Source organism: Marmota marmota, unplaced genomic scaffold (genome assembly GCF_001458135.2).
Source record: "Marmota marmota marmota unplaced genomic scaffold, marMar, whole genome shotgun sequence".
Classification (NCBI taxonomy): Eukaryota; Metazoa; Chordata; class Mammalia; order Rodentia; family Sciuridae; genus Marmota; species Marmota marmota.
The window spans coordinates 1,248,709-1,272,379 of record NW_025999880.1 but is presented as its reverse complement, the minus strand read 5'-3'; the positions used below and the strand labels follow the sequence as shown (position 1 = coordinate 1,272,379).

Sequence of the window (23,671 nt, the reverse complement as noted above, 5' to 3'; positions counted from 1 at the left end):
TCTTAATTATCCACATTTCACAGAGGAGGAGTCAGGAACTTCCCCCAGGACAAGAGAGACCGGAGTGAGGGGCAGGAGAGCCCAGCTCAGACTTGCTCTGAGGTCTGCCCTTTGAAGTGGCTGTTAAAGGGCCTGTTAGGATGGGCAAGTTGCACTTGGTTCCTCCTGACTCGAGGCCTGGACTTCTATGATGGCTTCCATCTCTCCTCACCAGCAGTCCTTACTGCTTACTTCAGAACAGTTATTGAATCAGGATGTTTGGGACTCATTCAGTCCCCTCTGAGCTGTGGTCTGTCTGTCCCATCTCCTTATAGTTCCTAGTGGGCTGAGTCCACTGTGTTCCCAAGTCCTCAGGGGCAGAGGCTCCACTGTCTAACCCCAGGGAGTCCTTATTTGGAGCTGTCCTATAGCCATTCTTATTAGCTGCCCCCTGGAGCTGTTTCTGGCCATCACAAGGAGCCAGTCACTTCTGGAGTTAGTGACATGAAGACAGCAGCATGGTGAGCTCTTGTCACCTGACTGACAGGGTTTCTGGAGTATTGAAAATAGTTGATAATCACCCTCCATTATTTCTATGCTTCCTGTGGGTGGCCAGGACCTACTGTTCTGGGTGACTGCCCCAACTTTGGGACAATACACATCTAAGAGAGCTGAGCTTGGACCCAGGCTTCTTAGCACCCAATGTGGATGGTGCTCTTTTTCTGTAATCAGGCTGCAACCTACACCTCAGTACACTGCCTCCCCCATCCATGCCCACAGATCATGAGAGGTCTCTCGCTCTGCGGGACAAACCCCTCTCCTTGACTGGCATTTAAGGATCTTCATGGGATCACTGATGCTGATGAGTCTATCACTCCCCCAAATGGCTGCTCTGCTCCCATTCAATACCCCAGGGGCCCTTGACTCCCTACAGATGCCAGCTCCCCGGCCTGGAGCCTCCTGGCTGCCACTTCTGACAACTCCAGCCCTCAGCTCTCTGTGCCACTCAGTGGGCCTCAGTGCTTCCTGCTTCCTGTGGGGCAGCATTGGCCCTCTGATGCCAGGTCCCGAGAAGCCAGCTGCTGGGCTTCCCTCCCAGCTCAGCGCCTCTCAGCCTCACAGAGCCCTCCCTGGATGGCCACTAGCCATTTGCATTCATCACAGTGCTCTTGCTTTCTGGTTAGGGAACTAGTGTTGGTCTAGGACTGGATCCCTGAACCCTCGGGCTTTCCTTTATTACCCCAAAGGAGTGCCAATGGGAATTTTAATTTCCTTATATTAAAAACTGGAGAAGCTGGGCACAGTGGTGCATGTCTGTAATTCCATCAGCTCAGGAGGCTGAGGCAGGAGGATTGAGAGTTCAAAGCCAGCCTCAGCAAAGCGAGGTGCTAAGCAACTTGGTGAGACCCTGTCTTTAAATAAAATACAAAAAAGGGCTGGGGATGTGGCTCAGGGGTTAAGTGCCCCTGGGTTCAATCCTAGTACAAACCAAAAACAAAATGAAGCAAAAACTGGTGCAGTGTCACTTCCTAGCAGAAGAAAGCACTATCCCTGTCGGTCAAACAAGTTCCTAAGAGCCCAGGCCTGTGGTATGGTCTGGTTGTCGCTTGGCTGGAGGAGGCCGAGGCCTCTCTGCTGGCCAGGACTCCTGCCCTGTATACTGAGTGCAGCAGCTGGAGGCAGAGAAACAGTGTCCCCGTGTCTGCCTTTTAAAGAATAGCTGACTTTACAGTGATTCAACCTGATACTTTCGAAACTTTAACAGCTCATTTCATCTTGGAAGAAGCCATTCTCTGCTTTGTTACACATTCCAAAGACAGAGACACAGAGACAAACGGGGCACTGAGTTTAATAATCAGCCAGGGCTAGTGATCCCCCCAGCTTTCTTGTGGCCTGTACCTTTCTTTGCAAATGTTCAGGGATTGATGCTCATTCCTGCCTCAACTATACGGACTCACAGCATTTACAAAGGGAACCGAGACCGAAGGCCGAAGGCACAGTTGAGTGTCCTGCCCTCAGTGCCCCAAGTGCCTAGACTCCAAAATCCAATAAGTTCTCCAGTACTAAGAAAACTTAAAACCTCTCCTTCTGAGTCTCTAACAAGGGCCAAGAAGCCCAGACTTTAAAACAGACTGTTTCAAAAGACCCAACTTCCTGCCTGTTAGGACGGGACTTCCAGGGACTGGGCTCCAGGCCCAAAGGCTCTTGGGCTGCGGTGGGCTCTGGAGCTGTTATCCTCACTGTACAGGCCAAGCGCCTTCTTCCCTGCCCTCAGCTGATTCTCTTTTGGGGGGCCCCCCACTGAGGCCCCTGTCCAGCTCTCAGCAGGCAGGGTTTTCTATGGAAACTAAAGAGCTGCTTCTCGGCTGGGCACAGGCATTGGCGGCCTGGCGGATTCTACCTTCATTCAGGCAGAGACAGGTGGCAAGGCCAGCCCTTTGTGGCCTCCCCTGTTCATCCTTGTGTAAGGTTGGAGACAAAGGGTGTTGGGTGTCGTACCCCACCACTGAGTCCCTGTTACAGCCCTGCTGGAGGTGGAACAGATGGGTGGCTGGGCGTGGATTGAAATGACAAACTGTGGCTCTTCTACAAATGTTGAAGGTTTATTTCAACAAAATGTGAAAAGAGTTCATTTGACTGAAGGCTCCTCACGTGGCGGCGGTGTGTCCACCGACTCCTCGCCAAGTGGGGAACAGGCTGCATTGTGAACAGAGAAAGGTAACACGGCAAGCTCGGTTCCAGCGAGTCCTGGTCACTATGTCATTTTTTCTCCTGCCTCGGTAACCTCACGTGTCATGGGCTGTGGGAACATCCGACTGCTCACTTCTGCGCTCTTTCTGCGGCTCTCCAAATGGACAATCCCTGTCCCGGGGAAGGGGGAGTAGGCACTACAGGGTTCTGGAGAGGAACCTTGTTCATTTAAATGTGTCATAATTGGGTGGGACAAGGGGCGCTCAATGAGCACAACCCATGCCCACCCCGCACAGGACAGGCATCCAGAGGAGGAAATGATTTTTCTCTCACCTGTGGGCATGTGGGATTTGACTTATTACAGAAAAGTGCAGAGGGATAATCTGGTCAGAGATGAATCCAGTTCTTACTTACAAGTGAGCAAATAACTAGCAAAAGTGCAAGCTTCTTCCTGGACTGGGAATTATCCTCCATTTTTTCCCTGCCCTTCTTGGAAAGTACCAAACACCTATACCTTCAGCCAGGCAGCCTGAGGCCCCGACTCTTAGAGGGGGCCCGCTGCTATCCAGCCCTGTAGTGTTCCTCAGCAATCTAGAACTGCTACGTTCCGCCGCTCTCTCTGTACAAGGAGAAGAGCGGGAGGCGGAACCCTTTCTTGTGTGTGAATTACAGGGTTAAGGCTCAGAACTGTAGCTTGTTCAGAAGTATTCATACCCCTGCTTCTACTGCATCTTAGTGATTTCCTCCTTGGTCGTCAGTGACAAATGCAATTAGCTGAGCTGTAGGAACTGATGCCACCCCAGCCCTGATCACCTGCCACTCTTGCTTTAGGAAAACCAATGGGGGAATCAGTAAGCTCTTTTCTTGGATAAACTGGTTGTTGAAAATATGTTCTCTCCACCACTCCTGTGAAGGCCCCCGCTGCTGGCCATGGAGGGACCAGAAAGCATGGGGGACAGCAGCACCATGACTGAGTTGTGAGGGATCTTAAGGTCATGTGGAATCCAAAATCCCTGGAAGCCTTCAAACACCAGGAAGGCCGGTGCCTGGTGCTGGGAGCACAGCTGCCCCCGGGTCCTCCCAGCATCTGTGGGAAGGCCTGCTGCTGTGTACATTCAGGGAAGGAGACGAGGCCCAGGGAGGACAGAAATGTCAGCTGCTAGGAGAGATGCCCCAGAAATAGGGATGAGCGATGCTACAGGCACCGACGGTTAGCTTCTTGCAACTGTCAAAGCTCCAGGCTTAACAGTGACAACCTTCTAGGTCCTAAGGAGAGCGACGTCTCCCTTCATGGCTATTCTTTCTGCAGCATGAGTGTGCATCAGGGGCAGAGGCTGGGCTTTTCACACCCTGACCTCACGGCTCCTAGGTACATGAGCTAGGTGAGAGGTGGCAGGTCAGCCACCGTCCATGTGTACTAAGAGAAGTTAATTTAGGGGCCTCAATCTTAGGTTAAGAATCACTACCTGGTCTATTTTCTTTTGCTCTTGGGTCATGGTTTCCCCTCATCTTTGAGTTCTGATTGAGCTTGCAGCAATTTCATGCTCTGGCCTTTCTCCATAAGCAGAAATCTTGGTGTAGTTAAATGGGGGTGGGTTCCTCTCCAGTGCCTACTGTGTGCTGGGCAGAATGTGGGGTGATAAACGATGGACTTGAGGTTTCCTTCTCTCCTGGGCCCCAGCCCTCCTCTGCTGCCTGTGGCTGAGGCTCATGAGGCCGGGGGACTGCTAACTGCCTGGAAACTCCTCACACATCCCTGTGCTGGGGTCAAGGGGCTGTCGGGGCAGTGTAGTAAGAGCTCATGGTACCTGCTGTACCCTTCATTGCCTTCTGAGTCCTGTGCAGGGAGAGAGGACTGTTGACACAGCTGGGGTAATAAATACTGAACGGCGGGGTGGTTGTGACTGGGCTTTGTGATCCTATATCCCAGATGTCATGCATAACCTGCAACATTCAAGGGAAAGCAAAATGCCACTCTGTCTCCAGTGCTGGGTCTCCTGTGCCTTCTCATTACAGTGGATTCAGTTGTAAGAGGCAGCTGTAGCCCTTTTCTCCAGAGGCAGGGCAGGGATGGGCAGGAAGCTCTTCCTACGTGGAAGGGGAATCCATCGTGGAGAGGATCCGTACGACTTCTGCTCGCTGAGTGGGTGAGATGTGCTGGGTCATGTGGACGATGGAATCCATGGCAACCTCGGGATTGGCCTGTACCAAGCTGAAGCAGATTGAGGATGGTGAAAAGTGTCTCAACTGGGGCAGCTTTAGAACTGTCAGGCAAACATGCTAACATGGCCCACTGCCTTGCTTTCCTACATTAAAATGTCCTCAACAAGTCCAGCAACTTGGAAGGCTGAGGTAGGAGGATTGCAAATTCAAGGCCAGCCTTAGCAACTTAGCAAGACACTGTCTGAAAATGAAAAGGGCTGGGGTATATAGAGAGCACCCCTAGGTTCAATCCCCAGTAACGACAAAAAGCAAAAACAAAAACAAAAAAACAACAACAAAACTCTCCAGCTCTTGGCTGGGGCTGTAGCTCAGTGGCAGAGTGCTTGCCTAGCACACGTAAAGCACTGGGTTCAATCCTCAGCACCACATAAAAATAAACAAACAAAATAAAGGCATCTGTCCATCTGCAACCATAAAACAACAACAAGTAGAGCACTTGCCTAGTAGGTATGAGGTCCTGAGTTCTATTTCTAATATGAAAAACCAAACCCAAACCACCAGCATTGACAGAAATCTACATGAAAGGGGTGCCCTGGCTAAATCAGGGACAATATGGCAGCAAAATAAATACAGTGATAAATTAGTGAAAACAAATTCTTTTCTCTATACCAATAATGAATTTCTTTATAGAATCTGAGTGCTGACTCATCATTGGGAAGGGTGAGCTGACACTGGAAAGTTATCATTTTGCAACTTCATTGTAAAGACTGGTTCATGCAAGAATCACCACTGGACATTAAGTCTAAGGGAAAATTTTGATGGGGAGCAAGACATCTGTATGACCTTCAAAAGTGTCTTCCCATAGACTGCTCATTAAGTGCAAGGAGGGAAAATCAGTAATTATACAGTGGAGAAATTGAGTAAGATCTTGACCAGGTGATGGAAATCAAATCAAATAAGGAGTGGCAGATGAACACTGTGTGCCTCCAGATGGGGACTCTGTGAAGGCCACATCACATAACCACATTAGGCAATCTCAAAATGAGCAATGGACTACAAATGGTAAATTTCTTTTCAATGCTGGAGATGAAATCCAGGACTATGCACCTTCTGGGCCAGCACCCTCCCACCACACATCCCAGCTCAGATGGCAGGCTGAAGATAAAGTTTTTAAATTAATGTCAAATTTTCTATAGCTATGTACAAGAATATCTCAGCTGGGCACGGTAGCACATGCCTGTAATCCCAGTGACGGCTGAGGCAGGAGGATTGCAAGTTCAAAGCCAGCCTCAGCAACTTAGTGAGATTCTGTCTCAAAATAAACAAAAACAGGGGGGGGGGTTTGGATGGTGGCTCAGTGGTAAAGCACTTGCCTAGCTTGTGTGAGGCACAGGGTTAGATGCTCAGGACCATGTATAATAAATAAAAATAAAGTTCTATCAACAACTAAAGGGAAAAAAAAAAAAAAACGACTGGAGATTTGGTTAAGGGGTTAAGTGGCCCTGGGCTCAATTCCTGGTACCAAACAAACAAAACTCTATTCTTAGCACACAAATGATAAAAGCAAATGGGGTAATGTAAGTTATAGGTAAATTTAGGAGCAGATATATAGACGGGTGTTTTCTAAAACTAAGAACAGTTTGGTAACTTTTCCACAATTAAATATTTCCAAATATTATGAAAATGCCCAAGTAGGTACCATACAGTTAGCTTTCCTTTCTCCCAGAATTTTCATCTGGTTCGAGTGTGTGTGTATTCAGAACTAACAGGTGTGTGCAACCAAACTAAGCTTTTATCCAGTTGAGATTACTAAGTGCCCCTGGGAACCAGAGAAAGAAATGTGCCTCAGGGCTGTATTGAATAGCAGTCTCCAACATCAAGAGGCCACAAAAATCGGGACATCATGTCATGATTTGTTCTGAACTTTCTATTCCAAAGAAACTAGTCCCTCTAGTGGGGCACTGTGGTGCATGCCTGTAATCCCAGCGGCTTGGGAGGCTGAGGCAGGAGGATTGCAAGTTCAAAACCAGACTCAGCAACCTAGTGAGGTCCTAAGCAACTCAGTGAGACCCTATCTCTAAATAAAAATTTAAAAAGGGCTGGGGATGTGGCCCAGTTTTTAAACGCCCCTGTGTTCAATCTCCCACTGAAAAAAGAAAAAAAGAAAAAAAAAAAAAGCCGGGGCTGGGGATGTGGCTCAAGCGGTAGCACGCTCGCCTGGCATGCGTGCGGCCCGGGTTCGATCCTCAGCACCACATACAAATGAAGATGTTGTGTCCGCCGAAAACCAAAAAATAAATATTAAAATTCTCTCTCTCTCTCCCCCTCACTCACTCTCTCTTAAAAAAAAAAAAAGATTTTTGGGCTGGGGATGTGGCTCAAGCGGTAGCGCGCTCGCCTGGCATGCGTGCGGCCCGGGTTCGATCCTCAGCACCACATACCAACAAAGATGTTGTGTCCGCCGAAAACTAAAATAAATGTTAAAATTCTCTCTCTCTCTCTCTCTTTAAAAAAAAAAAAGCCCTTGTAGTTCAGGTAAGTCTCCCTTGCTGGTCTCACCTGCGGATCTGCTTGAGCACGTAGTCTCTGCTGATGTATTTGATGTTCTCCTCTATCACTGATCGAACACCATCTTCTTCTGTCAGTTGTTTCTCCAGCCATTCCACCAGGTCCTTATTATTGTCCCACACATAGGCCTGCAAACAGTGACTCTTTGTGAAACACTGGGATCAGGCCAGGCCCCATCACCTGATCAGTTACTGGAAAGTTTACTCCCAAAGCTTGCTTAGTGTAAAAAATGCTAGCCATTGTAATAGGAGGAGACAGGGGAGTTGCACTTCCTGTTTCTCTCCTGTGAGCTGCACAGACACATTCAGATCCTCCAGCTGGGCTCTCCCAGGGCATCAGGATTCACCCCACACTGTTGCCAGATTTAGGGTAGCTACCTATGCTACAAAGGCTAAGAGATTCAATAACCTGACAGGTTTGAGAGAAATAGTTAATAGCTCACATGGCTTAGTAAACTGTGACTGAGAAGTTAGGGTAGTTTGGTTATTTTTTTTTTCTTTTGGAGAAACTGAAACATAGTTCCCAAAGTGTGTCTCGGGTCCCAGCGAGGCCTGGCAAGTGAGGCCCTGAACTGTGCCTTGGTCCTGCTGTGGAAGCCTCCTGCAGTCCAGCCACTGTTTCACTGAGACCCTGGAAGAAGTCTCACTGCTACAGAAGAGCCACCAGGACAGAAACCTGCCCCCATCTTACTAGCTATGAGAGTATGAAAAAGGGTTAGGAAGTCTACAACCCTGAAAGACTCAGTAAACCACTGCCTGCCTCCTGTTTTTCAAGATCATTTAGCTGAGTATTTCCTAGGTAGTTGACTACATAATAATTCAGGAGTGTGTTGGAAGCCTAATAGCCTTCTCCTTGCTCTCTTCTCCTCTCATTTTCTTTACAAATCATTTAGGAATCGTTTTGTTAATGGTTTCCGGAAAACCAAGTACCACCATTAGGGCTCATTCATATTTATGTCATTTTGTTTGGGTAATTAAACACAAAGCTCGTCATTTAAAGGTGCGCTATCCTTCTCTGTTATCACTAACGAAGTCAAAGTCAGAATGACAATGAGTTTTGCTGTAATTTAATAGGTGGGTACAGTGGAAACTAGAGGCTTCTTCGGGGCTTGCCATGTGGTGAGAGGAAACCTGGACACAGGCAAGGACACAAGAGGCACCACTGCAACCACAGGGCCTGTGAAGGCACCGAGGGGACATTCCCTCACACCCTCCAAAAGGCCTCCGCAGCAGGAAAGTGGGCACTGGGCTGTTTTCAACCTGGTTCATGCCTTTAAAAACATGGTGTTAGCCGTTTGTGGTGGCGCACACCTGTAATCCCAGCTACTGGGGAAGCTGAGGCAGGAGGATCCCAAGTTGGAGGCCAGCCTGGACAATTGGCAAGGCCTCATTTCAAAATAAAATGACAAGGGCTGGGGACATGGCCCAGTGGTGGAGCACTTGCCTAGCATGCATGAGGCCCTTGGTTCAATCCCCGGTATGGCAAAACAAACGAACAAACGAAAAACCCTAAAAACGTAGTTCTTTTCAGACTCTCACTTCCTAGTCCTAACTTAGCTGGCAAGTTAGCTGTGATTGATTATTTATTATGTGCCACTTCACTGACTTTGGTGTCTCTAAAAACCTGTAAGGAGTCCTTTACACATGAAGGATGCACTCCTAGGACTAGACACCAGCAGTGAGCTTTTTCTTGCTCTCTGTCCATTTCCTTTTCTGGCTCCAGATCTGCCCATCTCTACCTGTCATCACTGACAGATCAGCTCTTCTTCAGCTGGGATGGTGCCTCGTGACAGTGCGAACCTGAGGGAGCCAGACCATTTCTCTATGCCTCACAAAGGATTGAAGGTGTTTTGTTTGTTGGTGTGTGTGTGTGTGTGTGTGTGTGTACTGGGGATTGAACCCAGCCTTTTTTTTATTTTGAGGCAGGGCCTTGCTAAGTTGCTGAGGCTGGCTGGGATTACAGGCATGGGCCATCGTGCCCTGTTCAACAGCATCTCTTGAGGCTCAGTGGCAGAGAAGTGTTTTGCTCCTAAGAAAAGGAAGTGCCACATCAATTACTACTGCCAAGGGGGAGATGGGTAGCACTGTTTCCCCCATGTGTGGTTGTCTTAACTCACTCATGAGTTCTGGGATAAGGAGCCATATGGGGACAGACACACCTGGAGTCCAGACTCCAATCACTGCCATCTAAACTTCCACATTTCCATTTCTTTCTTTCTTTTTTTTTTTGGTGCTGGGGTTTTGAACCCAGGGCCTTGTGCTTGTGAGGCAAGCACTCTACCAACTGAGCTATATCCCCAGCCCTTCCACATTTCCATTTCTATCACTGGTAAAGTAGGTTTCTCCATAGTTCCAAGATTTATACCTTCCCCTACTTAGAAAGATTTGGGGGGAGAGAAAAATAAAACAATGGATGCTTCTTGGATTTCAGGATGGGGGAAAAAAACCAACTAGATTTACCCAAGAATCCCAAAGCCTTTAGTTTAGGAGAGTATTTAATACTCTTATTAATCATTTTTAATCCGTTTGCTTTTAATTAAGAAACAGCATGATGCTTTCCTATCAACATATGCCAGGGAGCAGATTAATTGTGGCTTAAGATAACTCTCCTTGATTGGTGTAATGTATTAGCTAACGAGATGCCTGCTTCTAACGATGCTCAGACACTACACTGGAAAGCCAGCTACCCTCTAGAGAAAACTCTTCTTCCTTCCCCTCCTGCAGCCACAGAATATGCTAGGTGTTTAAACACTTAAGAAAGTTTCCAGACAAGATTAGAGCAGCACATTCTAAGTTTTACAGTTGCTTGAAAATATGGGCCCTATATATGGAACTGCTGTTCATGTAAATAGGTTCACTGGATGACAGCCGCCAAGCCCCAACCCCGATAAAATGTAGGTCACAGCCCAGAGTGCACAAAGGCAAAAGGGCTGCAAGTCCCAATCCATGTGTTTAGCACGAATAAACGAATGCACCTCCATGGCACTGGTTTTCAGACCTGGGAGGGCTTCATATGCTGTTGTGAGCTAACATATCCCAGCTGGGTTCTCTGTGGAGTTTACAACTCCTTGTCTGGCCTCTTTAGAATGTCTTAAGACATTCTAGCCATCTAGGACAGGGATTCCAGTTCCAGGAAAAAAGCTATCATCACTTCTCTCTTTAGAATTAGGAAAATGTGACTGATATTCCCAGTATTTCAGTGTCAATCGATCTATCTATTTATTCATTTATTTATATATTTATTTTTTAGTTATAGGTAAACACAATATTTTATTTTTACGAGGTGCTGAGGATCGAACCCAGTGCCTCACGCATGCTAGGCGAGCACTCTACCACTGAGCCGCAACTCGAGCCCTCAGTGTGGATTTTAAATAAGTGTGAAATGATGGGTGGCTAACCTTATGACAGGCCTGCACTTATATGTCACCTGCCTGATATGCCAATCAGACATTTTAATACCAATAAAGACACTTTCTCTCTGAAACAATGGAGGAGTATCTTAGGCTCTACTCAGCCTCACTATTATATGTAGTAGTCTAGCTTACAAAAATCTACATAACCTGTTTGGAAAGTTCGGTTTCTTAAAGCTGTTACGCCCGCTGTGCGCAACAGTATAGCAGGGCCAAGGAGTGAACCCTGATCGCCACACCCTACAAAGAACTCACCTTGTGAGCTTTTTAGAGACACCTCCAGCTGGGGAAGTTCCTTGCAGTTCTTACCTAGGCTCACCTAGGAGCCACCCAGTGCAGTGGGATGCGATGACACACACATCCCTGAGCAAGTGCATATTTTGGAAAGACATTTCAATATGCCTCCACTTATAAGCCTTACCTATACAGGAAGCAACGTGATTTTTTCAGAGGCTCTGGAGTACAGCAGCAAAAGGCCACATGGGTCAGAGTGGCTTGCTGGACCCCCATCTCCTGAGAGCCACCTTTCCCCAGGCCCATGAAAGGGCCAAAGCAGCACTTTCCTGGTTGTGCCTTACCTCCTCCCTTTCTGCTCCTACACAAAAAGTATGATTAAGTGACTCTATCAATGGTGCTTTTTCCTGTTATCCTCACAAGTGCTACCTATCTGGAGCCCTGGAATAAGGGTAAGTGAGTAGCCATCTGGAAAGTAACAGTACCTGAAGGCACTAAGCTGTGGGAACATGACAGCCAGCCAAATCAGAGTTTTCACCCAGCATCCCTACTGCCCATTAACACTGTGAAGTCACACACCTCTGTTGTTACTTTCAGCTTCTAATACACTGTGCTGAGGCCACTGTGCTCTGTGCTTATGTAGTCTGAACTTACTGAGCCTTGTGAATCGTGAATGTCACTCCCATTTTACATATGAGGAAATGGAGATTCAAATAATATGCCCAGCAGTAAATGGCAAAGCTGTGTTCCCAAAGGTTTGTAAGATTCCAAAACCCACATTCTTCTCCTTGTTCTAATCTCAATTTTTACTATTGAAGGGGAGGACCAATCAGCCTGTTTGAAAAACTACGTACCTCAAATTGTGAAAGTAAGAAATCAAGACAGAAAACGTGTCCATGAAACAAATGTGCACCACACACTTACAAACCAATTTAAACCACTGTTCTTGTTATTGTTTTCAGGGAGCTGTAGTGGTGCTTTGCTTCTGCCTGCAGTGAACCATAAACTTTACCATTTCCTACAATAGGGACTGTCCCAGTGGATCCAAACAGAATCCCATAATTCATGGTAACGGATACCTCTAAGAGAAACAAAAGAATTACACTTCTCAGTTATATAACATCAGTGTCTTTAATTTTTTGTCCTCGAATCTCCTTTTTCAGGATTAAGATTAAGAAAACAAATTCTCGAGGAAAAAAGAACACAAGGCATGGCTAGTAGATGCCTATCGCTACATGTCCTTCCCCACCGGTCACCACAGTAAGGATTAGAGGGTCACTTCTTGGTGCAAAGTGAGGGTCTAGACTTAGACACTTTCTGCACTTGAGAGACACAGCATATTAGACACTTTCTGCAACTTGAGAGACACAGCATATAAAATCTGTAACTGTTTGAAGAACCAAAAAAAAAGGTTTTAAGCGGTTTCCTAACAAGAAGCAGATTCTACAGCAGCCCTTCAGAGGCGGCCTGGTGGCTTCTGAACACTGCAACACTCTCTTCTCTCAAGGGCGCTGCAGATTTTATCACCCACCCCACACTAAACTAGGTCCTGCTGAGCCTGCAGAATATGGAAGGAGGTTTCAAAGCCATATGCCCTGACTTCAGAGGATCACCCATCCTTACTGTCTCTCCTTGCTGTCCCCTGGATGGAGAATTCTGGAGGATGCTGTCTTTTGTAGACTGGAGGATGCTGTCTTTTGTACACTGGAACAAGAATTGAGAAATTGTCTCAATTCTTGGGTATGATTGGTTCCCAGTGCTCAGCCTCTTCCTGGGCTATGAGACTGGAGGTGTCTCCTGTACTTGTTCTAGCCGGGAGCCTGTGCACATATAGTCAACTGTTCTCTCCACTGGTAAGAGATGGCAATGACCTGTTTCTTCAGACACACTGTCCCCCTGGGAGCAGGATGCTAAGGAGCAAGCGAGGGGCCTATCTACTTACTTCACGCTTGGGGGGAAACTATTCCTTCTCCTCATCCTTGTGCCTACTGAGGTTGTGCACGTCCATTAGTGACTAATGCGGTAGGAAGCGACTCGGGCCTCTCCTGGCCCCACACACACACACTCCATTTACCTAGCTGGCCACTCTTAACTGGAGAACAACCTCTTATTTTACACTTGCGTGACTTTCAATGCCAACTTCCACTAGAAGCTGCCAGTAGCCACTGACAAAATTGTCTCACTCAATTATGATGCCACAGGCTGACCTTAACCTGAACCAAATGTCGGAGAAGGCTGTGCTCCCCTGCTGCGTATCTGAAATATTTATCCAAAGAAGCTTTTCAGTCGTAAAGAAATGGGCAGACTTAACACAAAGGTGAATCTTAGAAGCATCCTACTGCACTGGCTTTAAAACCAACAGTGAATCCTGGAGTTCCTTGCTGAGAATGATTAGCAGAGGCTTCAGGTGACATTTTCCAGAAAGAAGCCAGAGTGCCCCTTTTTGTAGGCCAAAACCCTTCAAGCCACCACCCTCGGGCAGCCAGCCCTCCATCAATACTCTAACCTGGTAGTCACCAAAGGTTTTGATTACAGAGCTAACAGAAAGATAGATGTGCTCTATCAATATTCTGATAAAATATATACCAACACAATTTAATCCATATACTGTTAGCTGCTAATAAAGGTTAACTTTTTTGTGTGCGGTGTTGGGGAATAAACACAGGGCCTTGTGTATGCTAGGCAAGCAGTAGACCACTGAGCTACAACTCCAGTCCCTACTTTCTTTTCTTTTTTTGGTACTGGGATTGAACCCAGGGGTGCTTAACCACTGAGTCACATCCCTACCCCTTTTTAATAATTTTTTGAGATAGGGCCTTGTTAAGTTGCTACTGCTGGCTTTGAACTTGCAATCCTCCTGCTTCAGCCTTGAGTCACTGGGATTACAGGTGTGCACCACTGTACCCAGATTTAGCTTTTTCTTCCCATCCTATTGTGCCCTATCTTACACACATTGTTATTCCAGGGCCAAATGCAAGTGTGTCTGCTATGTCATCCTGGCCTCCGACCTGCCCCATCCCTAACCACGAGACAAGAGCACCAGGAATGCCATCCCAGGGGCCTGCTTTATGGCATGCATACTTCCTATGGAATCACCCTGAGAAGATGCTGGATTCCCAGTTCCTTACATGCAGGCTGGACATTCCCTCCCATCTCTCACTTAATCAGATCTTTCCTTGTAGTCTGTAGCATCTCCTCCTGCCAAAGTACTATCACATTCTATTAGCCTTCCTGCTTCTACCCCTCTTCTATTCCATCCTCCACAGCTCCCCAAGTAGTGTTTCTAAAACAGAAATCAGAGCATATCATTCTGCTGCTTAAAATATCTCAGTAGCTTCCCACAGACCTCAGGATAAAGTCTAGACTCCTCAATAGTATTCAGGGCCTTGTGATTAGCACCCTAACCCCAACCCTTCTTATCCAGCACTTGATCTCTGAACCATACTGAAATATTTGCTGTATGCATGCATACTGCTTTTGCTATCATGCACTGGAACATTCTTCCTACCCCCGCCACCAATCCAACCTCTCCCTCTGGTCCATTCCCACTTTGTTTTTGAGTCTCTGCTGAGATATTACTTTCTCCAGAAGTATTCTCTGACTATCTCTCCTCCTTCCCCAAGGTTGGATGTCTTCTCTTTGACTATGCTATCTGCTGTGTTTAGTGCAGGACCTCTTGACTCATCTGACTCCCCCAAGAGATAAGATCTGTGTGGGACCTGGGGATATAGCTCAGTTGATAGAGTGCTTGCCTCACATGCACAAGGCCCTGGGTTCTCAAGCCCCAGAACCAACAAAAAAAAAAATAACAATAAAAACAAGGCCCTGGGTTCAATCCCTAGCACAACAACAACAAAAATCAGTGTGGACAGGGTCCTACTGGTGTCTAGGAATGTTGTGAGTGTTCATAAAGATTTGCTGAATGACTGCATGAGCTGCAAAATATGTCCTCTCACCTCTTCTAATAAGATGTCAGGAATGTTATTGGCTATGTGTGTATGGGAAAAAGGACTTAGGCCTCTAGGATTCCTTTCCATTCCTGCCCTTCGAGGCCTGTAGATTCTTACATGAAGAGCCTGCAACCCTCACGTGGGGATGAGAAGCACATGAAGGCTCCTCTGGTGACCACCTACCTTCACTGTTCCTTCCACTTCCACAAACCAACGCCTTAACATGGCCTGAATCTGGCCATCGGTTAGCTCAGGGTTGGCATTGTGGATTTTCTTCTTGACCAGGTCCTCCAGCAGGAGACGTCTCAGCCGCCAGTAAAAGAAGGTTCGGGATGTTTTCCAATCCAGGATATCCTGTATACAGATAAGAGTAAGCTTACTCAACACAACCCTAATCTCTGTTCAGCACTCAGTCTAGAGGGAACACCACAGGCATAAAAACCTTCTCTTGGGCTGGGATGTAGTTCAGTGGCAAAGCATCTGTCTTGCATTCGCAAAGCCCTGGGTTCGCCCTGCTGACTGCAGCATGGTACACAGCTTTGGGCCTGGCAACTGCTCAGCCCACACATCACTGAGAGGTTCTGGGGAAAAGACTGGAAATTCCCAGATAGCCAGAGAGAGAGAAACTGGTTTTGAGAAAACTGCTCAGATGACTTGCATGCACCTCAAAGATGAATTAACTGCTGTAGAAACTTGATTCTATAGTAACCCACAGCCAGAGGACCATAGGCAACTGTCACCAGTGAAGGCACATGTGCCTCAGTTTCCCACCAGTGAAATGAACCTGGCGTCCTGAGGAATCCATGGAAACCTAAATCATACATTGCTTTGGGATGACAATAGAAAAAGGAAAAGTTAAAAAAAAAAAAAAGGAACTCGTTTACACAAGCTCTTTTAATCTGGCCCTAACAGCTCCCTACTTGTGGGCCTGTGAGCATGGCACACTTACTTGTGGGTCTCTGACAAGTAGGGAGAAGTGGCAACCATTGTACTTACGTTAATAACACCCTTCTCCTGCATCCGGCCTGGTGTGTCGTGCAAGTCAGCAAACTGCACGGCTACCTGGTGGTAAATGGGAATCAGGAATTCCTCCCGCTCCTTCAGCTTGTTTTCCAGCTCCTTCCGCTCAGCTGGGCTTAGCTCGGGGGTGCCTGCAATTAGAGAAACCTGCCTGTCACACTCTGTGGTGATCAGGAATCTGCACAGAAGCAGCCGCAGTCCTGGGAAGCTCAACGTCACCCTGGCTTCTTTCCTCTGGGACCTGGCTCTCCACTGTCTTCATGACCTCTTTGCTGTATAACATGACTCTATAAGATGCCTGCCCTGTCTTTACTTTGCCACAGGAAGCCCAAATGCCACCTTTTCTCTATGGAGGTCACAAGTATGAAAGCAGTGATGGCAGCCTGGTTCCCAGGCCTCTCTCTGAGCAGGTGCAAACAACCACAGAGAGGCCTGCACCTCTCATCAGCTCGCTGACTAGCAGCCAGGCCCCTCCATCCCCCACAGGCCACGACCGGCACTCTGACACCTCGCCTATCCTTGCTGACCAGTGTCAGAGCAGACAGACTATTCTGACTGTGGGGAGTGACAGGACAGCTCTCCCAGTGTTCAGAGCATAAACCAGCAGCTCTAGTTTTCCCACGTCCACACTGGTAAGTACCTGAATAACTGCTGAAGTTGTAAGCTACAGCATCCTACAGTTTCTAATCTTAGGTTTGGAATGCTTAACCTCAAATTAGTAAAATCCAATCTAATTAGAGCCAGATCCGTGTGTCTTGGGTCAGTTCAGTGGATTAGCCTCTGGCCTCCCACCTGGACTGCTACTGACTGAGGCAACCCATGACCAGAGTGACAAAGACATTAGTTCTTGGGTTAAAAAAGAAGGAAGAGGAAAAAACAAAAAGGCAGTTCACAAACCCCAGTTGGATTACTGAGCATATAAATCCATAGTCCCCTCACTTAACAGAGAGGAGACTAGAATTCCTTATAACAAGAAGACCACCCCCTCCAATCAATAGTGTCCTAGTAGAGGTGTTGCTATGTTGGACTTTTCTTCCTAATTACTTTCAGAATGGGATTTGCAATCAATACTGAAAATTTAGCTGCCTGCCTAGTAAGGAGGAGTAAGTCTAGCTGAAGGAGCAATAGGTGACAGCCCCTGGTGTTGGGGACAACCTGATGTGCTTTGTCACAAAAGCTGAAAACTACATGAGCACAGGTGACGTGATGCAGAAGAGAAAGGTCTATTGCAAGCATGCCTGTTTCAGAACAGGCCTTGTTTTTAATGCCACCATGAATCATAAGCCATAAACAGCCTTGGGCCGCTGAGTGCGCCGTAAGTATTCTACATGAACGGTGCTAACAGAACAGGGATGTACTCATAGCTTCTTTTTATGAATTTTTTGGATGCTCAATTCCCCCTCCTCTCCCCTTTTAAAAACCCATTAGTATTTTAAAACTATCAAAGGGGGGCTGGGGATATAGCTCAGTTGGTAGAGTGCCTCGAATGCACAAGGCCCTGGATTCAATTCCTAGTACCACTACCAAAAAACAAAACAAAACAAAACAAAAAAACTGTGATGAAGGGTTGAAGGGTGCCAGAAAACTATCTTTTCTTCAGCTTTCACACAATGGATACTTCAAAAACCTTCCTTTCAAAACAGGTAAATAGAATGACCACACTGAGCTCCACACCATGGGTTGACACCATGACCACTCATTCCAGTGTGGCCCTGCCCGGAGAACTGACTGGAAGTGGGTGACAGGTGTCTTCTGAGATGAGACTTTCTTAGTTAGAATGCCCTTGATAGGGAAGCAAATGTGTTTCCTTCTCCACTGAGAAGAACCAAGACCTCATTGGAGAAATGGCTGATTACAGGACTGCAGCAGGAAAAATATAAGATGAGCCCAGAACATGTGACAAAAAGCAAGGAAGCAGTTGGTTGAGAAATGTAAGGAGGATGCAGATGCCAGTTTGAATATGTTCTGCTGGCTAAATCAGATGGTTTGAACACTAAAATAATAATAATTGTGAGAATATCTATGAAGTAAGAATCTTCATATAAATAATTAAATGGTGGAGAAAGGAAGAGGAATGCTCTCCCTTTCAGTAGAATAATAATTAAAACAGAAGGAATGATGAAATTAGAAAATTACCATTTTATAACCATCATAGTAATTGATTCAGCTAAGACTCATCAATGGATACTAAAACTAGTGAGGGACAGTTTGATGAGGACAGAGTCTTCATAAAGTCTTAAAGTATGTCTTTACAAATCACTTATTAAGAAAAGGAAAAATGAATAAATATTAAAAAATTCTAAAAAAAAAAATAAATAAAAGGAAAATGGGCTGGGAGAATGGCGCATGCCTGTAATCTCAGTAACTCGGGAGGCTAAGACAGGAGGATTGCAAGTTTGAGGCCAGCTTCAGCAACTTAGTGGGAAAGCTGGTAAAATTTTAATATGAATCATGGATTAGATAATAGTATGGTATCAATGTTTATAGTTCCTGATTTTGATAAATTCATTACAGCTATGTAAAAGAAAGTTGTGTTCTTAGAAACACACACTAAATACTTATGGATAAAGGAGCATGAGGTCTACAGATTATTCTTTAATGTTTCAAAGAAAATGTGTGTGGCAAGTGAGAGTGAACACATGCACATGCTCATGAGCATGCACAAGTGACAAAGTGAATGGGGCAAGATGTTAAAAATAGGTGGATTTGAGAAAGACACCAGAAGTTGCTCTGTACTATTCTTGTCACTTATGAAATTGTATCAAATGAAAAGTTCTAAAAAATCAGCAAAGCTTGGGGAGAGGGGCAGTTCCTAGCTATTTAATGCAGATAATCAATAATCAAAGTTAGAGAGCTGAGGATGTGGCTCAGTGGTAGAGCATCTGTCTGGCATATGCAAGGCCCCAGGTTCAATCTTCAGCACTTAAAAAAAAAAAATATTTGCAGGGTACTAGACAACATTGTACATGCTTTAAATCTATTAGCTCATTTAATTGTCACAATAATTTTATGGGATTGGCATTCTCATTGTCCCCATCTTACAGATGAAAAAACAGGCACTGAGAATTTATGTAACCTGCCAAGGTCACAAAGCGAGAAGTGACAGAGCCAGGACTCAAATGAAGTTTGGCCCCCAAAGTTTTTCAACATCATATCACGATCTCTACTTGCTCACTTGAGGTGGAAGAACAGCACTGCAGGAGTAGCACCCTTTCCATTTCAGAAAAGGCTTAATGATGCTGGCCAGACTCCTGTCTGATGAAACTGACTCTCCATCTTAGTCCCATTCCATAAAGGAGGCCAGGACAATATCTCCAATAATTCCCACCCACTTGGTAGGTCAGATGCAATGCTCTATGCAGGCCTTAGACTTAAGTAGCTTCTCTTATTACTGCAGATTAAGAATTAATACAACAGCAGCCTTGCTGGGGTCCAAGAGATGGCAGTATGAGGGTCATGGCGAAACAGGGAGTTTCAAGCCTTTTCAGCATTCTCACTCTGCATAAACAATTGACACTGAGCTTAAAGGCACATATATATGTATGTAGATTAGACATAGCACTATTTATTGAGTGTTTATTGTACTGCATTCAAATCTTTCAGGAACACATATATCTCATTAGTTACAACACACAATTCAGACCTAGGTCTGGTCACCTGTTAACATTGTCATCAAGCCAGACATCTCAACATAACTAAGCATGTTCCATGTTGCTACACATGTCATCTGTGATCCTGATAAGAACCTAATCTTATGGGGTATCTATTTTACAAGCAAGAAAATGGAGGCACTGAAATGTACAGTGACTCCCAAAGAGATGTGCCACATGCCTATAATCTCAGTGACTTGGGAGGCTGAGGTAGGAGAGTTGTAAGTTCAAGACCAGCCTCAGTAATTTAGTGAGGCTCTCAGCAACTTAGTGAGACCCTGACTTAAAAGGACTGGGAATATGCGGTAAAGTACCCCTGGGTTCAATCCCCAGTACTGCAAAAACAACAACAACAACAACCTATATTAAAACTTTGAGGGCTGGGGATGTGGCTCAAGCAGTAGCGCGCTCGCCTGGCATGCGTGCGGCCTGGGTTCGATCCTCAGCACCACATACAAACAAAGATGTTGTGTCCGCCGAGAACTAAAAATAAATAAATAAATAAATAAATATTAAAAAAAAAAAAAAAACTTTGAAAGAATAACAAACACCTCTAATGCTCTGGCCCACTTTACTATTATTTTTTTAGTTGTTGACAGACTTTCATTTTGTTTATTTATTTATTTACATATATGCAGTGCTGAGAATCGAACCCAGTGCCTCATACATGCTAGGCAAGCGCTCTGCCACTGAGACATACCCCCAGCCTGCTCTGGCCCTCTTGAAACTAGGAAGACCACAGAGCATTTCCTAAAGGCTACCTTGTTTATTTCTTTCAGAGATGCCTTTGATCACAGCTGAAGACCTACCTCAGACAGCAGAATAAAGCAAAGACAGAAGTAGAAAATGTATGTGTTTTAAAATGTATATAAGAAAGCCAAGAATTTGTGTGCTTTGTTTTAGGGGAAAAATGGTTTTTTAAAAATTTTGTTTTCTAAAAACAAAAGGCTGCTCTTCAGCTAGCTAGTTATACCCTCGTGTTGCGCTCTGAGGGCCCCTCTCTCCTTGTACAGCAAAGCAGCCAGCCCCGGTAATGATTTAGGGGAGATTAACAAATATGTCAATGTCTATTTTCTGCTTAATTTAAAAGCGGCGTCTATAAAGATTTTTGACTTCTGAACCCTGTTCTCCTGAAAGAAAGAAGGTAAGAATGAGGAGGGGGATAAAGAGTGATTATCCTATCATTGATCGTTTGTCAGAAGCATTTCTTATTCACTGGACTATTGTAAAAAGCTAAGCTCTCGATCAATCCTGTAAGCTCCCTGTACAATTAAATATCTTGGAATGGTTTTCTTTCTTTTCCAGCCAGATTGCAGGGCCTCAGGGTTTTTAGGAAACCAAGTCGGTGTGTATGCCTGTGTGTGTGTGTGCACACGTGCACGCACATATGTGTAAGAATATGCTACAGAGAAGAAAAGCCATTCTTCCCTAGAATCCTACTTCAGGCAAAGGCTAAAACGAGAGAAGAAAGTTGGATTGCTCCTATCCTTTCCTATCAACATAAGAAGTCACCATGAAATCCTCAAAATGAAAACCTATCATTAAAATTTTTTAAATGTAAAGAGCTAAACACAGAAGAGGCATCCATCACGAAGCTGATCAAGTATGAGCCAACACTGAGATATTACTATGCTGGTACTTTAGTACTTTTCATCTTATTTAATCCTCACATCAACCTTAAAGATCACTGCCTTATAGATGAGGAAACTGAGACACAAAAAAGTACTTTGTCCAAGGCCATGAAGCCAGGAAGTGTAGAGCTGGGACTTGGGCCTAGGTAGTCTGGTTTAAGAGCCCAGGTTCCTTAAACAAAACTTCTTAAACTGATCTGCAAGTCCCCCAAACACAGCAGCCCAGTTAGGTGTGCCTTGAGTCAGAATACAAGGCAGAGCCAAATCTCCTCCATGGGGTCAAAGCTGGAGAGAAATTCCTGGAGTAGCTGATTTCCACAATAGGAGGTGTTTTTACCAGCCCTGAAACTGAGGGAGGGAAGGGAGCCACCCCAACCTATATACAAGCAGACCTTGTCCTAGGGAGCAGCATCCAAGGGAGGTGAAGCTTAAAATAAAAATCAGACTGGTAGACTAAAATTCTCAGTTCAGCCAAAGGCACTAGGTGACCTTGTAGGTATCTTTCCTTCTCTGGGCTCAGTTCTTCATTTATGTAACAACAATCCTAATCTAGCAAACAGGGAAAAGGTTTTATATAAAAAAAAGTAACATTAAAGTGTTTTTAAAAGCATTCTTAACTTTTCTTTAAGTTAAACTATGAAGCCTATGTAAATTTAAACCTAATTTTAACTTTTATGGGCCCTTCTTCTTTCCCTTAAAAAAGCAATTTGCTTTGATTGGTTAAATATATATGACACTAGAGCTAAGAATTAGACCACCTTCTGCATAAAGCACCCAAATGTCTCAGATATTAAAACATACATCCATACCTCAACCTTCAGACTGAAAAATCAACATTAAAAAAGACTGGAATCTTATTAAGATTCAAAAGTACAAACATAAGTAGCTGTTTAAAAGATCTATGTAATCACATTTTCTATGTTGAAAGAAATTTCTCTATAAAGATAGTAAGAGTGAAAAAAAAATCCTGCAAAACTACTTCTATATCCATAACAGGTGTGCCTTTCTTTACACAAAAGCATTCTTGAAAAACTGCGTAAATCAGATCCTGTTTTAAATGCCTTAAGGGAGCTATTTAGAAGGAACCCTGCAGTGAATCCTTTGGTAAAGCAAATAATCCTTTTGTAATGGGAATAATTTCTCCCAATGTATCTAGTTTTTTTAAATCCCATTTTCATATATCTGCTTTTCTTCAAAGGGGGCCATACCTATCTAAATACAACTGCATTTGCATATTGATTTTAACAGCAATCTTCTTGAGGGATGTTTAACTCTAAAGTTCCTTGCAATATTGTTAGTGCTTTGCTGTTCATATTTAAAAAATCATTACAGCAAACCCAGAGATTTCCAACTAGAAATAAAAACATTCATTACTCCCTCTTCATTCTTAACCCTGTGCCCTCACACAAACATATCCATACAAAGAACTCAGAAACAGCACAGGATTCTCTAAGTTCTGGAAGAGACCTGCCTCTACAATCTTTATTATTTCCCTTCCCTAATTTGCTCTCCCTAAATGTGACAGATAAGAATACAGGTATCTGAGTCAGTTGAGATTGAGTGGGGAATAGGGTCTCAGACATTTTCTGACGATAGCTTTCAGGCAGGGAGAAACTTGGGTTTACTCTAACAAAATGCTTGCCAAGTCTGGGGCCTAACACAATTGGGAATCACTGCTTCCTGGAAGGGACATGCCCAGGTGCTTTTATAAATACAATCAGATTAAGGGATCCGACTCCAAAGACCACTGTCTTCTTCCTAGAAAATGTTATCACCATCACACTAAATTACCTCAAGCAAAAGAGCTTTTGAATTTAAGTGAGGAGGTGGGTTTTCAGCTGTTGCCAACCTAGGGCAGGAGGCAGGACCCCCCATCTACCCTCATGAGAAAACTTACGTTGTTTTGCATCAGCCTCCTAGCCACAGAGGCCACAGTGGCAGTTAGGACACCGCACAGTAGATGAGAGGCCACTTCCAAGGCATGTATATTGGAACTTCTTTCTGTCCTCATCTCAACTTTCCATGCAAGGGCACCACTTTTTGCCCCAAACAAAATGGCTCTTTTTAACTTATACCTTGAATATGGATGCAAGAGATGGAAAAACATTCATGGTTCAGATGAACCCCCTGAGTCTTCGGCCTCACATATGCTAGGTAAGCACTCTACTGCTGAGCCACAACCCCAGCCCCCCAATAGTCCTTTCTTAACTGCTAAAAAGAAGGCCTATAAGGAAGATTTTTACAAACATGTGTGTCCCCATCTGCTGCCACAAACTCCATCTGCGCCCAGGCAAGGACCAAATAAGGGCCAACAGTGGTGCTCAGCTGGTACTGCTGTGGCTTGCATCACCATCAGGGCTGGTTCTGTGTGGCCAT

The 23,671-nt window shown here is 45.1% G+C and overlaps 1 protein-coding gene across 3 annotated transcripts in view; it reads right to left on the bottom strand.

The window, feature by feature from the left end:
- Positions 1 to 2,561: 2,561 nt before the first annotated feature.
- The window catches only part of Acaca (acetyl-CoA carboxylase alpha), a 236,173-nt gene continuing 215,063 nt past the window's right edge, over positions 2,562 to 23,671 (bottom strand). For all 3 annotated transcript variants that reach the window (XM_048787899.1, XM_015495351.2, XM_015495352.2), the window contains 4 exons: positions 15,991 to 16,145; positions 15,178 to 15,348; positions 7,393 to 7,529; positions 2,562 to 4,882 (listed from right to left, as the gene is read on the bottom strand). In XM_048787899.1, coding sequence (XP_048643856.1) covers positions 4,759 to 4,882; positions 7,393 to 7,529; positions 15,178 to 15,348; positions 15,991 to 16,145 — 587 coding nt within the window. In that variant the 3' untranslated portion in view covers positions 2,562 to 4,758. The remainder of the gene's footprint in view (positions 4,883 to 7,392; positions 7,530 to 15,177; positions 15,349 to 15,990; positions 16,146 to 23,671) is intronic.